Genomic DNA, 16,023 nt, shown 5'->3' with positions numbered 1-16,023 from the left:
TGTTCCCTATTGTAATACCAACAGTCTGAGATTCATAGGTGTTCAACACACACACAGACACACACACACACACACACACACACACACACACACACACACACACACTCTCTCTCTCTCTCTCAGACACACACACACACCCCAGAAAGAATGCATAAGTAAATACACATTCTGGGACCATTTCATTGTATTTGTCTCAGAGACATTGCCATGCAAGAAAATATTTTATGCTTAAGAGTCATTTTTAAAAAGGAAAAGAAATATTTAACTTCAAAAAGCAAGAGAAATAAGAACATAAGTCCTCTGGAAATGTTATAGCCTTTATATAACAAATTAAGTAGTTGATCTCATGAATCTGTTGTTTATAAAATCAGCTTATACATAAATGAAATAATTGCTTACAGGAAAATACAAATTAAAACTTTGTATTTTCTCCAAAACTTCAGTAATTTTTATATTTTATGATTTTGTTTTTTCTATATTTGTATTGCTGTATTGCAATTACACATGATAGTTGGATTCATTATATTTTATTATCATTGTATATATTTGGGGTAAAGTATAATGTTTCAACACACGAATACAGCATGCACTAATCAAATTCAGGTAATTATCATTTCTATCTCCTTATCATTTCTTCATATTTGGAGACTTTGTGCTCCTCTCTTCCAGATTTTCATAAAATATATAATAGGTTAATGTTAACTACAATCATGCCCCTGAGCTAATCAGAACTTATTCTTCTATTTAACTGTGCTTTGGTACTTGGTATCCAATCTTCCCTTACTCCTCCTCTCCCCAACTTTTCCAGACTCTAGTAATCACTATTTTACATTCAGATCAACTTTTTAAGTTTTCACATATGAGAGAGAACATGCAGCATTTTCTTCCTTTGCCTGCCTTATTTCCCTTAACAATGTCCTCCAGTTCCATCCATTTTTCTGCAAATGATAGGATTATATTTTTTATGGCTGAATAATGTTCCATTGCATACAAATGCCACAATTTATTTATTCACTCACACATCAGTGGGTGCCAACTCTGATGTCATATAGCTCTTGTAAATAGTGCTTCAATAAACATTATCATGGGTAGGTAGGTATCACTTTGGTATTTCATTTCTTTTGGAAATATACTCAGATGTGGATTGCTGAATCATATTGTAGGTCTCTTTTTAGTTTTGGGGGGAACTTCCATACTCTTCTTTATTGTGGCTGAACATTGGGAATTTAAATTCTCTTTCCGACCGACAATGGGGCATCCTTGCCAGCCTTTATTATTGGGGTTTGCCAACATAAGAAACTGGAACTTGTGTGGGCAAAGGTAGTCTGCTATACTTAGAGAGACAAAGTTTCTCTTTGAAGTAGGGGAGCCCAGAAAATATTCCCTCTGCTATATGCTTTTTTGTAAGGATCAAAATACATTTTAAGTGTGCTATCTAGCATATCCCTTACCTTGTACTTCATATTGTTAGTATAAGTTTTGCTATGTAATAACCTTGAGGTCATGATTGCTTGTATGGCAAATAGGATTCACGATGGGGCCAAGAAGATGGGACTTTGCTCCCTCTTTTGGTGAATCTTAGAGTTGTGATAAAAGAGCAGCCACAGGGAACAACAAAAATATCTTAAAGGACAGCAGCAGAATGCTGGTGACATGAAATTATCAACCCTTAGAGACATACTGGGGAGAGCTTTGGGTTTTTACCAGAATGGGGGTTTGAATCAATGTATCCTGACCTGAAAATGCTTAGAACTCTAGTGGCCACTGTGATTAAACTAGAGAAACAGAACTCTATACCTTGTTTTTTTTTTTTTTAAAGAACAATGTTGTTTGCTAGAATGACGAAATAGACAATGGCATAGTACTTCTTAACACTAAATTTGAATATATCAGCATGTGCAGTCAACTAATTTGCTGACTTCAAAACAACCTGATGAAGCTCTTCCCCTCCCAAACCTATTATTGCCTGTAATGAAAGACTCTATATGCACTAATCACAACATAGAGTCTTAAGGTTGATCACAGCTTCTAAAAATTCATGATATGGGGATTTTTAGTTATACTCAACACATTTTTCATTCAGAAGCCTGATTGGTTGGTCTAGATGCCATGAATGATATATATTGGGCTTGCAGTTGGACAAAATCTAAAGGATCAAGCATCCCTGAGTTTCAGAAAGAAACTTATCAGAATACATTCTAAGGTATGTGGATTTTATTCATAATTTGGTATATTTTGTTGGGCTTTGTTATCAGAATACATTCTAAGGTATGTGAATTTTATTCATAATTTGGTATATTTTGTTGTGCTTTGTTATCAGAATACATTCTAAGGTATGTGGATTTTATTCATAATTTGGTATATTTTGTTGTGCTTTGTTATCAGAATACATTCTAAGGTATGTTGATTTTATTCATAATTTGGTATATTTTGTTGTGCTTTGCTTTGCATTTCATGTTTCAAGAATGCAAATATATTACACATTTCCAATACTTTATGCCATCAACAGTTAGTTACTTCTTCAGTTGGACCATAATTAAATTAGGCTGTGCTTTATTTAGATGAATCATTTTGCTTTCTAATGCAGTAAAGTGTTTGTCTGTATTTTTTAAATTTTTAATTTCAGAATCCCAAAGTTCTTTTTGAGGACATATTTTTCAACAAAATATTTATTTTAATTGCTTATCAATTAAGATAAAAATAATGCTCTCTCAGACTGTGAGCCACTTCTTCAAAAAACATTTTATTTAATTACATAAAGTGGAACCATCAACAGAATATTTTTTTCATATTAAGTCAACCATTAAAAACAGATTTAGGAGGTAGAAAACTTTAGAGTACTTTTCATAGTCAGCATCATTACATGTGTTATATACTTCCTATATAAACATCAAGGTTTTTCTTCTGACAATTTTCCAAGCCTGTCAATAATTTGTGTGACAAAACAATGTGAATATTTTAGGATAACTTGACAGTGCAGTGTCAAACAAAAAGATGTTGTTTACTGAAAATGGCATCTTTTAGGCAAAAGTCATTCAAAATTCATTAAAGAATCACAGAATAGTACCACTGTCTTCTCTTTTTTGTTCAATCATATCTTTTATTCCATCTCTGGAGTTCAAAGGTGCTATGAGAAGTTCTTGCCTGAAGTTCTATACATGGGAATATCTGGAAGTAAATCTTTCTCCCTTCTTAATCTATTTTGGAAAATTACTTAATAGCTTCTCAAGTAATGAGTCTTTATTTTTAACAATAGCAATGCCCAGGTAAACCGTACAACAATATTTCTGTGGCTTCTTGTTCTAAAATTATAAATCAGTTTGTACTTTGACAATTTACCAATCTTTTAAAGTCAACTCCATTCATTATTTCACTCATTAAATATAAGTACCATTTAGTTTCTATTGCTCCATGGGCTGTGTAGGTATAGGAAAATGGTAGGCAGAATCAAGTAATGATAAAATATTCATGTTCATATAAACTTGTTAAGCTCTCAGCCTAATTTTGAAGTATATATTTATAACTATTGTGACTGCAGAAAGTAATATGGGCTGAGAACTTGAAATTGCATATGAATGAAGTCACCTCAAAAAAATTGCCCCATCCTTTATGCTGGCAACATACTAATGTAGATTATATATGTTTTATGGAATATGTTATATATGTTTTATGTCCTTGTTTGAGAAAAGATAAGAAAAGCAGGTGTTGACTTAACATTTCAGAACCATCGAGAAATGGGGACTTGGATTTTGTTTGCCTGCCTCCTGGGAGCAGCCTTCGCTATGCCCGTGAGTAAAATACCCCTTAAATAAGCTTAGAAATAAAAATTTGTCCCATGGTTGGTAAATTTCAGGGTTTAAACAGTATAAGATCAGATATCCTTAAATGTCTCTGCATTGAAGAAAACCTTAAGGAGCTGTTGTTTTCTTTTTAAGTATATTCTCAAATACCTCTACCAAAGATTCTGATTCGGTACAGGTGGGGTGGGGCCCAGGACACTGCCTTTTAAGAAGTACTTCCAGGAGATTCTGTTGAAACAGCTTGTAAATATCACTGCCCATCTCTACATGGAGGAATCTTTTGAAGGAACCCTTGAAAGATTTCCAGAGAAAATATTTCATCATACTTAGGCAAATAATAAAAAACCCTCTAAAACCAATTTCTCACAAGTTTTCCAAACCCTTCTTGCCCTCCAAATACCACTACTGTTACCCTCCAATGGGTAAGATTTCTGTATTAGAAATTACCTTCTTTGAACCATTTCCCTGTTCTCAGAGGCCTCACCCATTTGGCACATCTGCTAAGTAGGTGACTTGGCTTTGGTGTCCTGCCTATGCCCAAAACATATTGGTATATTTTACATTCAAACATACCAAAGACTAGCAAATCTGATCCACTCTGTAGACATAAGCACTTAAGGGTAGAGAGCTTAGGTCACATGCAGCCAATGCTTTTTGGTGGCATAAAGAGCAGTTGATACAACCAGAAGCCAGTAAGCTTGCATACCTGCCTCCTCTCTTCCTTTCTCACCCATAAGACCAAGATTCTGTGCTCTGCCTTCCTGAAATACTGCATTGTGGCAATTCCTAGTCCCTTGAGGGACCCCCTTCATTACAAATTCGGCCCCTTTTCCACTCTATAATTCTATACCTACACTCCCAGAGGGCTTATATCAAGACAGTACAAGAAAGGCAGTTACCTGACTAAATTAACTCACAATCACAATGAGAGTGAATAAATCCTCTTATAAAATACAAGCATTAAAAAATAGAATTGAATTAACTCTTAATTATCCCATGTCTGAGAGAAAGTTTCTTCATCATGCTCTCTCCTCTCTTCTGTACTCCAGGGCCATCCACAATTCCATGAGGCAGGTATAAGTGACTTGATCCCCACTTCGGAAGGACAGACAGTCCTGGTTTAGATAATTATTCAGGTTGCTCTTTGTTTTGCACATTCAAATTTCTGCCATAAATACATTGATGGAATAATAAAAAGGATTGGCCTACACATCATAAATAAAGGTTTCATTGTTTAGGGGAGGGATTCAGGATGTTTCCATTTTCTCACACCCATCCTGTTCTCACATTTATTAATAATTCCCACTTAGTTATTCCTTTCATTAGGGTGGATGTGTTACTTTGCCTGCTAAGCATGAAGAATCCCTCTGATACTTAGGCACTTAACAATGTAATATATAAGGAACCTTTTGTAAGACAATTCTTTTCTCCTTGGTATTTTAAAATTGTGTTACAGAAACATACCTCTCCCCAACATGGAGTGAGTTTCCTCAAACAATAAATTGGTGGGTTGGATAGGATAGGAATCCTTGACAACAAAGGGGCTGATGGGTTTGTCTGGTCACGGGAGAATAAATGTATGCTGGCTTCTACTTCCAGGTCCCCCACTATAAGACTATAGCTGTTTGGGACCTCTTTAAAACAAGAAGGCTCCTCCTACACAGTATACACGCTCAAAGTAAAAGTAGATCAAATATATTCTGCACTATATAGATTTTTTTAAAAGAGTATCTTCAGTCTCCCTTAATGTGAACAATATTGACTTAATCTGTTCCTTTCTCTTCTCTTTTCCTCTCCTCTCTTCTCCTCTTCTTCTTCTTCTTCTTCTTCTTCTTTCTCTCTCTCTCTCTCTCTCTCTCTCTCTCTCTCTCATTTCTTCTCTTTTCCCCTTCCTATAAAAGCTACCACCTCATCCTGGGCACCCTGGTTATATCAACTTCAGCTATGAGGTAATTTTTCTATTTACTAATTTTGACCACTGTTTTAGTTAACAATGTGCTGAGCTCAATAAAGACTAGTTTGTTGATTCTTCAAAATATTTCTCAAATGGTCCTACTTCTTCAGTTCCCTTTACCAGTTTCCCAGTTTAAGCCCTGGAAAATGGCCTCAAGCCTGCATTGTCCAGCACCATCCTATTTGGCCACTCAGAATCAATATCTCCTCTTAAATATGGCTATAATTTTGTCCACCATGAACTGCCACTTAGGGAGGCTCCATAGTAGGAAAGAAAGTGAATTCTGCTTAAACATCCTTGTTTTGTCCCATCTCATAAAATGTGGGAATTGGGTAAGATGTTTTTTAAGATCCCCTCCAGCTCAAAAAATTCATGATTCTAAGATGTTCACACTCCAGGAGTGTCTCTCATTGGCTTTACTGAAAGATCAGCGACTTAGTGATATCTACATGAGAGACTCTGCAGAGCAATGGAAAGCCTATGAGTTCTAGAAATTTGGGTTAGGGTTCTCCCCAAGCTCATACTAACTACATAATCTTGGGTAAATAATTTTCTCTCTGTGAAAATGTTTTACTCATCTACAGGAGAGAAATAATGATAACCACACTTCAAAATATTATTTGGAGGAGAAAGTAGTGGATATGAAAAGTGCCATGTCACATGTAACTTGACCATGGTTAATAATTTTTAACTGTACCAATTAAATGCCATACTACTAAATGAAGGAGTCCTAAATTTGAGCTTAACCAAGTATATACTTTTCAGAAAGCAATAAGATGCTTACTTGTCTCACAGGTTTAGGTTACAATTTGTGAGTCTGTTTACACATACAAGCTGAAGAAAAATGTTAGTAAGAATTTGAGGCAAGATTGTTTGATAAACCTTAAATGATTGACATATTTGACCTGTAAACCTGTGTCTCAAGAATGAGAGACAATGTTTCTACCTCCTTTTATTCCACTGTGTCACCATATAAAAACAATTAAATCAATGTTATATCACATTCTGATATCATAATCTTTTGCTTGTTTTGCTCTTGCAAAGAAGGGCAGGAACTGGAGAATTAAACACGAGAAAACTGGAGAAGTAAACAATTTACTTTTACAAATGCAGTCAAGCTAATGAACATCTTTAAGTATTCATGATCTTGTCCATAAAAATAAGGGTGATGATACTTGCCACAGAACATGTAAGAAAACATGGAAAATGTGTGAGATGCATGTAACACAGTGCCTGACACATAGGAAGCACCAGACAAATGTTTACCTTCTTCTTTCTTTTGTAGAAATCACATTCTCAGGCTATCAATACTGACAGGACTGCATTAGTGAGTGTATATTTCATACTGCATTAGTGAGTTTACATGTTGGATGAAGCTAAATTAAATCAAATATATTCTAATGTCTCTTTCTTTTAAGGTGCTTACCCCTTTGAAGTGGTACCAGAGCATGATAAGGCAGCCGGTATGTAAATATTTTATTCTTTATTCCCTTAAAATATTTAGGTATGCATTTAAATTCCATTATTAAGCAAAGTATCATGTCTACTCCACATACAGACACTAATGAGAATTTTAGTTTGTAAAAAGGTCATATCTGTGTACACAGTTGAAAATTCTTGCAAAGGAAAAAATGACTAAAATATTCATATGGTCAGAATGACAAAGAAAACATTGCTACTTCTCCAGTTGGAAGTCAACTGAGCCAATGGTAAACCTGACTCTCTGTTTCTCACCAGTATCCTTCCTATGGTTACGAACCCATGGGTGGATGGCTGCACCACCAAATCATCCCCGTGCTGTCTCAACAGCATACCCCGAGTCACACCCTTCAGCCTCATCACCACATCCCAGTGGTGCCAGCTCAACAGCCCGTGGCCCCCCAGCAACCAATGATGCCAGTTCCTGGCCACCACTCCATGACTCCAACCCAACACCACCAGCCAAACCTCCCTCCACCTGCCCAGCAGCCCTTCCAGCAGCCCTTCCAGCCCCAATCCATTCAGCCACAGCCTCACCAGCCCATCCAGCCCATCCAGCCCATCCAGCCCATCCAGCCCATCCAGCCCCAGCCACCTCTGCACTCCCTGCATCCCCTGCCACCACAGCCACATCTGCCTCCGATGTTCCCCATGCAGCTGCCCCCCCTTCTTCCTGATCTGCCTCTGGAAGCTTGGCCAGCAACAGACAAGACCAAGCGGGAAGAAGTGGTGAGTATACACTGAAGCCACTAAAAGACAAATCCTAGGAAAAATGGCATAGCAGAATTAGCCCCGTAGTTCAAAATTCTTAAACAACTCAGGATGTAAAGCTGCAGTAACCAAAAGCATGATTTGTAACTTTATATTATAAATGAGTTTACCTATATGACTAGATAATTAAGATCACATCTTGTATGGTTGGTTTAAATTCTGAAATTATTTAATTCCTACCAGAATATATAGTACTAAAGTCCATTAATTTTGAGAGTAACACTAAAGGGAATATCAGATTTTATATTTCAAAGGTTTGACTAGCTAGAATAGGCTGAAAGATTAAAAAGGGAATAATTTTTGGGAGTAAGAGGGTACAAATACTTGAACAAGCTACAGAAGGTAGATAGGAGCTCTCTTTAAAGACCTAAAGGAAGGTTACCTGTCTAAAGTAGCCTTTCTAACTTGAATGAGGCTAAAATACACTGTTAGATTCTTCCTCAGTGCTGGAACTCTACAGATTAAGCTTTTAGAAAGAAGTTGACACAGTTTAGAACTAAATGTTCTTCCATTGAAGCTCTTTGAAACAAATGAGAATAGTCAATAAAACAATCCTTATCATGTCCGTAAACCCTGTGACATTATGTGATTCTGTCATGTATATGTATCTAACTGGGACTCGAATTTATAAATGTGATTGATGGTTTGCTACTGAGAAGCAGAAAGGAGTGAGGTGGAAAAGACCTGGATGGGAGCCAGGGCATCTTGGTTCCAGTTCTGGCTTTGCCCTCAAAGAGGAGGCAGTATTATACAAGTTACTTCAAACTTATGGGTGTTTTTCCTTCTATAAAGTAGGAGAAAGCTACCAAATCACATAATTTTAAAATCTCTTTCCAAATATAAATACCATAGTTTCCCAATAAACAATTATAATGTGTCATACATGGCTTCAAAATTGTGAACATATTTATGGAGAAGGCAAGGCAGAATTTTTGAAAATTGACCAGGATTGAATAATCTGGTGCCTATCATTAAATATTCTAGTTAAAATATATTTTCTCTGTTTGCATAGAGAATACATTTAATTATCTCTTTATTCATAATTAACAGCATGGACTTTATAATGTGTTCATGCCTTGCCAAAACTATTTACAGAAAGGTGATTTTGGCAGGTAGTTCAAACTCTCTAAAACTCAGTTTCTTCCTGTTTAAAATTAGAGTATAAATATAATAGTTTCTTAGAGTTCTTTTATGTAAAATGAACTAAAGTGATGAGCTCAAATCCTGGCAGGCAGGAAGTACTTGATAAATGGTAGCAATTATTATTTATAGGCTGCAAGTATTGTGAAGTTAGGGACCTAATTTCTAATGATAATCAGAGAAGAAAGAAACTGAAGAAATTACAGTTCAACTCAATGGTTGTACATTGTTTTGACAAAACTGAAAACATATGTTATTTTAAGTGATACTCACTAGGAATGTTAATAAATTATTTTAATTGTTCCTTTTGGTATTTTTTCCCAGGATTAAAAAGATCAGAAAATCACAGAACTGAAATAGATTCTTCAGTTGCTTTTAGGAAATGACACAAGAACTCAATGATCTGTGCCTACAATCACTTTACTTAGCAAATTCTGTTACTAAAAATAAGTATCATTAGTGAACAATAAAATGTTTTAAAAATCATTCATGCTTTTGTGTTCAATTAAATTTTCAAGTCTCTGGCTGCTGGGAGGGGTTAGTGTTAGGGTTAGTGTTAGGTTTAGGGTTAGGGTTAAGGAGGGGGGCAAGAATGGAGGAAGGAAGGACTGTATAGTGGGAAAAGAGGGGTGGGAGGGGTGGGGGAAGGGAAAAAATAACAGAATGAATCAAACAACATTGCCCTATGTAAATTTATGATTACACAAATGGTATGCCTCTACTCCATGCACAAACAGAGAAACAACATGTATCCCATTTGTTAACAATAAAAAATAAAAATAAAAAAATTTTCAAGTCACTTGAGAGTAAACATTATAAATATTCTTAAACAAGGTAGGAACTGCTTATTTATCCCAATGAATTGACCATTTGGCAGGCAAATAAGGACTGTCTCATTTTAGATAAACTATACTATCTCAAAAGTTTTTAAACATGGAAGTTTATCCATCAGTAATAAGAGTCAATAAAGTGGAAAAATCATGACAATGTACAGTCACTGAACCTGACAAATGAAGGGAAGTTTAAAAAAAAACTTTACACTGAAAAAGATAAACTCTAAAAAGGGTTTATATTATAAAACAAATTGGGACTTGTAACACTGGCTTCATACTTCATATGATGTTAGAATAACCAAAATCTGGTATTTTGATCTCATTTTACAGAAAAATATTTTTGATGAAATTAGTGGCATGTACAATAGTACAATGAATTTGAAATTAGTCTACCTAAGACAAATTTAATAACGGAGCTTCAAGTAGACTTCAGTGACTTTATATACAAGTCATTTCTTTACCTTCATAATCTTTAAATGATAAATTCTATAGCAGATTCTGTAAAATGTTAACAGATACATACAATTGACTCAAAACAAATTTTCTTTCCCACTCTTATTTATATTTGACTCTTTTTCTCCTCCTATACCCACACAAAATTATAAACAGTCTTTTCAGGGTTTATATTACACAGTACCCGCAGTAAGTTTATTCCAGTACCTTTATGATTAAGGCTCATTAATCATTTTCTGGAATGAATAAACATAACTTTACTGGGAGGGTGTTGACATTAAAGTGAATAAGTTGATTTTAAATAAATTAGATTCAATGAAAATGTAAGAAAAATTTTAATTAATTGGCAAAAATTTTAATTAATTTAATCAATTAAATATTAATCAAACATGCTCTAGGACAAGGTGCTATACCTGGTGCTGGTGAAAACAGTAAGTCCCCATCATTAAGGAATCTAGAATCTACCAAAGAGATAGCCCACCAACAATGATGAGAGAAGGTCAAATGGTATTAATGCTATGAGAGATGTACATTTAGAATGCTGTGGCATTCTAAATATGGCAGCCATTCAATAGCTAGGTACCTAACAGGGTTCCTCACCACTCCTTCCTTGTTGGCAGAGCTGGAATGAATCCCAGCATTTGACCTTCCACCAGCTCAGGAGTGATGAACTCAATCTACTGTCCCAGGAATTGAATGTCCATTCCTCCATACCAAATATTAATTTTCATACATAGCTATATTCCTATTGGCAGTGATTGGTTTGGGGATAGGTTGTGGTAGATCCTGACCACTGAATGAGGAAAATGGCAAGACTCCTGAGAGAGTAGTATCTTCTGGGGAAAAGTTTTCCCTCTGATAAAAAACCATATAGATATGTGCTAGGAAAATTTGTTGTTCCATTTTTGGATCTATTTGCTTAAGGATGTAATGTCTGCAGTTGTGTCTGCCAACTTGTGACCAGGAGTGGGGAAGGGAAAGATAAAATGTCCCGTTTTTTTCAATGTTAGCATGTGTTTGTGAATTAACCAATCTTGGGATCATCTACAGTTATATGTTTTGCTCTTCAAGTGAGAAGGGTGGAATTAAACAGAATTACCATTTTTGTAAATTTGGTCAAATTAATTAATTCTTACTCTTCATGACCTCATCAATAAATGCAAGGGTGATGGTAATTGCTTCAGAGCATGAAAAAACAAACAAAAACAAAAAGGCAAAAAAATGTGTGCAATGGATGTAATACACTGTCTGACATAGAGGAACACCAGACATATGCTTTACTTTCTTTTGTAGAACTCAGGTTATCAATATTGACAGGACTGCATTAGTGGGTCTATATTTCATACAGCATTAGTGAGTTTATATGTTAGATGAAACTAAATTACATCAAATGCATTCTAAAGTCTCCTTCGCTTAAGGTGCTTACCACTTTTGAAGTGGTACCAGTGTGTAGATATTTTGTTCTTTATTCCCTTAAAATACTAGGAATACCATGGAGTACCACATCCACAAGGTTAATGTCCTACTACTCAAATTCTGTTGGAGGTTGGATTCAAAGAGCAGGGAGGTCACAGGCAAAATACGATGTATATGTGGTATACCTTTAAAAGTTGAAGGTCTGCAGAAACTTTTCATATTAAATGGATTCTCTTTTGATTTCCATTAATGCCTGAACTTTTGCTGACCTAAAACTCATGAATTCTACTTTTGGGCTTTCCACTGGATATAATGTATATTTTCTCCTATGCTTAATGATATTGGGTCTCAATAATATTAAAGAACTCAAATTCACTAAATAATATATAATTAACAAGAAAATTCTCACAGATCACTTATTAGAAAAGGCAAAGCAATAAGCTAACAAGCTAATTTCCAGGGTGTAGTTCCATAAACATCTACCTTGAAAGCACACAATGAAGATTAGAGATTAAAATATTATCTGAAAGTAATTTATCCTTATCAAAGACCATAATTGTTAACACAATTTCCAAATCAAAATTTAGATATGTAGGATGAGAATGCAATGGAATATTTCAAACCAGAGATGCATATTAACTGGTAGTTAACACTCTATACTTGTACTTTTCAATGTGGTAGTTCTATATGAATATTTCCATTTAAGTGATTTACATTTAAATTCAAAATTCAGTTTTTCAGTTACAGTTGACACATTTTAAATGCTAAACATCCATATCAGGTGAGCGGTTACCATATTGGACAGCACAGACAGAATTTCCACCACCACCAAGAGTTTTATTAGACACTGTTGCTGTATACACTACTTTCTTAGGTGGAAGAAAAATTTTTATTAATTCAAAGATTTTAAACAAAAGATTGAAAAACAATTCACTGGTTAAAGCTGAAAGTCTTAACTATCCTCAACAAGTTACTTCCTAAGCAAGTCAATAATCACATTCTAGAACAAGAATTTTCTAAGAATGAGAGGAGTGTCATTCTCTTCCTCAAGTCAAATCACATACACTAAAATGGTTTCTCTTCCAGTTCTCTTTCAGAACAGATACATCAAGAATTCAAATAAGTTAATTTTTCTCATTGTCTAAGAATGTTTTTGGCACCAAAGTAATGGTCTTTTATTTTCTGACCTCTACCACCCACATCCACACTGGAAGTGGAAGACTAGATCTTCCCTTGACCTAGGACTTCACTGGGAAAAGGCCAAAGTTTAAGCTGATTAAAATATAAAAATAAGAAATAAATTTGCCCATCAATGAGAGTGACTTAATGACTGTAAATGTAAGAAAAAAATATAAAGTTACAAAAGTCATAAAGTAATAACTACTACAAAGGCACGTTATAGTTCCTCCAGTAAAAATTTTATCAAGAAAGAAAGGCAAAGTTGCTCATTTCATTTGGAAACAATGTTAAGTTTATGTTTTCCTTTCTCAACTCTGTACAAAAAGGAAATAAAGTCTTTCCCCTAAATCTGAAATTTTCCCCTTAGCAGTAGACAATAGCAAAAAATATCAAGACAGAGTTTAATTCTAAGACTTAAAAAATATAAAATAGCAGACAATTGTATTAATAAATAATCTAAGAGATTCTACTGAACACAACTTAACATAGGAATCACGAGAGAAAAACTATTTCAGTTTCCGCCATTACTAGAACATAGTGGCATCTAGTAGTGTTCCATATTGCCTTAAGAAAATATTAATCAGCCTGTGGTTGTGAACATTTTAGTTAGTTGAAGTTCTTACTTCTTATTGATGTTTTTGTATGTCTTGGCTTCTAATTCCTTTTGGCCCTATTTGATCTTGAGCCTTATCAGTAGGGATAATTGACTGATATATTTTGTTATTTGAAATATTTTGCATATTTTGAAATGTCCATGTTAACTTCGTGTGAAACACCTGACTCTTGTAGAAGATTAAATGAAAAATAAAGAACAGGATTGGACTGGGAATGGTGAGGGGTGGAAAAGTTGAGGAGAGAAGAATAGTCATTTGGGTCCCAAAATATTTATCACAATAAATCACACCTGATTCTTTTATCAAAAAATTTAAATCATAAATCCTCCATTCAAATATAATTGTCCTTGTGGCCAACAAAAACATCCCAGGACCCAGGATTTAGTTTCTTCTTATTAATGAAAGCTTTTTCTAACAATATTAAATTACCTCAATTCTTCAAACCATCCAAATATTGTTTTCTTCTCCCAAACATTTTCCATGCTTTATATTTGGTCATCAAATGCAGGGACTCTGGGACAAGTTAAGAATCCACACAATTGCAAAGATGGCTTCCAGTGCCATGGGTGAAGTTAGGGGGTGTACAGTATTTAAAACCATGCAGTATAGTTCAAAGTTATAATCATAGCCTAACTCCTATGGAAACTTGGGAAACTTTGTTAGCCTTTCTATGCCTTAGTTTCCTCATCTATAAAATGTGCTGATATCCCTCATTGAGTCTTTTTATGTTAATAATTCCAAAACTCAATCATTGTTGGCTACAGTTCTCATATTAATCAAGGGAGCCTTCTTCTGATTCTATAGATTCCCAAAGGAAAAATTACACAGTTGGAAGCAGAGGCAATACAGAAGTTTGGATGTAACATAAAAGTTTTATATGTCAAAGGATCTGAAGCTGCACATGTCTGACGTTTGTCAAGGTGTCACCTCTGACATATAATCACCTGGACACCTTACTTACTGCTTGTGGTGATGCATAATCCTCACTTTTTCTTATCTGACATCCCCAAATGCTGTTGTTCTTCACCACCAAGACCAACCCTCACCCTTGATTCCCCACTTGGAGGGTAACAGAGGACTAAATCCACCAGATGTGGGTCCTGGGTTGTATAAGGCTTAGTGGTGTCCAGACTGTGAGACAACCTCTCTGAATCTCTTTCTCTCACCTTTGTTCTAGACTTTTAGACTCCACCTTCCCCATATAGTGACATCCAACGCAAAACCATACCTCTGGTATTGGTTATAGTTCAGTTAATTCTTCTGTAAAGATTTCTTTATCATACTGTTTTCCTCTAAAGGAGTGGTTCTCAACCAGGGACAACTGAACCTCTTGGAAGGGTACATTTAGCAATGTCTGGAGTCAGAATGTGGGAGTGGGTAGAGTGTGCCCTGAGTATCTCCTGGGTGGAGGCCAGGGATGCTGCTAATTATCCTACAATTCACAGAACAGATCTACAAGAAATGAGCTGGCCTCAAATGTGAAAATTTCTGAGGTTGAGAAACCCTACCCTGGAAAACCATGCCAACTTTGAGTCATGCTGTGTGTCCAGAATTCAATGCACAGAAGAATGAGATTCTGAACAAATCTAGAAGTCTATGTGCATTTTTTTTGCATCACTCAGAAAGAAAAACTAAAGGATCTGGTATTAAAATCAGTAAAACCTCAGATAGGATCACATAAAGCAGGTTTTCACTTTCTGCACATTCTGTATCCAAAACATAATTTGGGAAGTGGCCAGGATGTTAAAGAGAATTTGTAAGATCAAGAGAAGGCCACCCCAGTATTAATTCACTATTTCTAAATAAAAAAATCATCCTGCAAAAAGTAGAACGGTTCTTTCTTTCTTTCTTCAGAAGAAGAAATGAATATGCTTTCTGTGCATGGTGGCTGGGGGTACTGGGGACTGAACCCAGGGGTGCTTCACCAGTGAGCTGCATGTTCAACACTTTTTATTTTATTTTGAGTTAGGGCCTTGCTAAAAGGTATCAAATTGTGATTCTTCTGCCTTATCCGCAAATGTTGCTGGTATTATAGGTATTTGTCACCACACCTTCTGTATATGATATTTTTTCATGAGTGGTTACATAAAAGTGATCATATCAGAGTTTTAAAAGAGAGAAATAACAGACTAGTAGACATTAGTATATGCGTTGAATTAAAAATCATTTAGTTTGTCTGCAAAGTGCTCTATTCTGATATTTTCTTGAATTGGACAGAATAATGAGAGATGAGTAGTTTTACCCACAGGGTGTACGGATTTAAGATGAATAAATTCTCTTGACTTTTAAAACCGACACTCTCCAACAGTACTATTGTATGAATACAAAAAAGTTTTTTTTAATAAGTTATTACCAAAAACACCTATATAGAAAATATAAAGCAA

The 16,023-nt window shown here is 35.2% G+C and overlaps 2 protein-coding genes across 10 annotated transcripts in view; one reads left to right on the top strand and one right to left on the bottom strand.

The window, feature by feature from the left end:
- Positions 1–16,023, bottom strand: part of ARHGAP6 (Rho GTPase activating protein 6) — a 483,185-nt gene that overhangs the window by 144,420 nt on the left and 322,742 nt on the right. The window lies entirely within an intron of this gene.
- Positions 456–9,761, top strand: AMELX (amelogenin X-linked). 3 transcript variants are annotated; one of them, XM_079124982.1, is made up of 5 exons: positions 456–3,788; positions 5,702–5,749; positions 7,173–7,217; positions 7,492–7,962; positions 9,469–9,761. In XM_079124982.1, the coding sequence occupies exons 1-5, from the start codon at positions 3,735–3,737 to the stop codon at positions 9,472–9,474; spliced, it is 624 nt and encodes a 207-aa protein (XP_078981108.1). In that variant the 5' UTR covers positions 456–3,734; the 3' UTR covers positions 9,475–9,761. The 3 variants fall into 3 exon arrangements, with proteins under 3 accessions (XP_078981108.1, XP_078981107.1, XP_078981109.1); XM_079124981.1 differs by having other exon boundaries at positions 7,492–9,761; XM_079124983.1 differs by lacking the exon at positions 5,702–5,749 and having other exon boundaries at positions 7,492–9,761.

This window comes from Sciurus vulgaris (assembly GCF_902686455.1).
Source record: "Sciurus vulgaris genome assembly, chromosome: X".
Taxonomy (NCBI): domain Eukaryota; kingdom Metazoa; phylum Chordata; class Mammalia; order Rodentia; family Sciuridae; genus Sciurus; species Sciurus vulgaris.
Note: the sequence above shows the minus strand (reverse complement) of the source record. Positions and strands in the feature narration are given on the sequence as shown.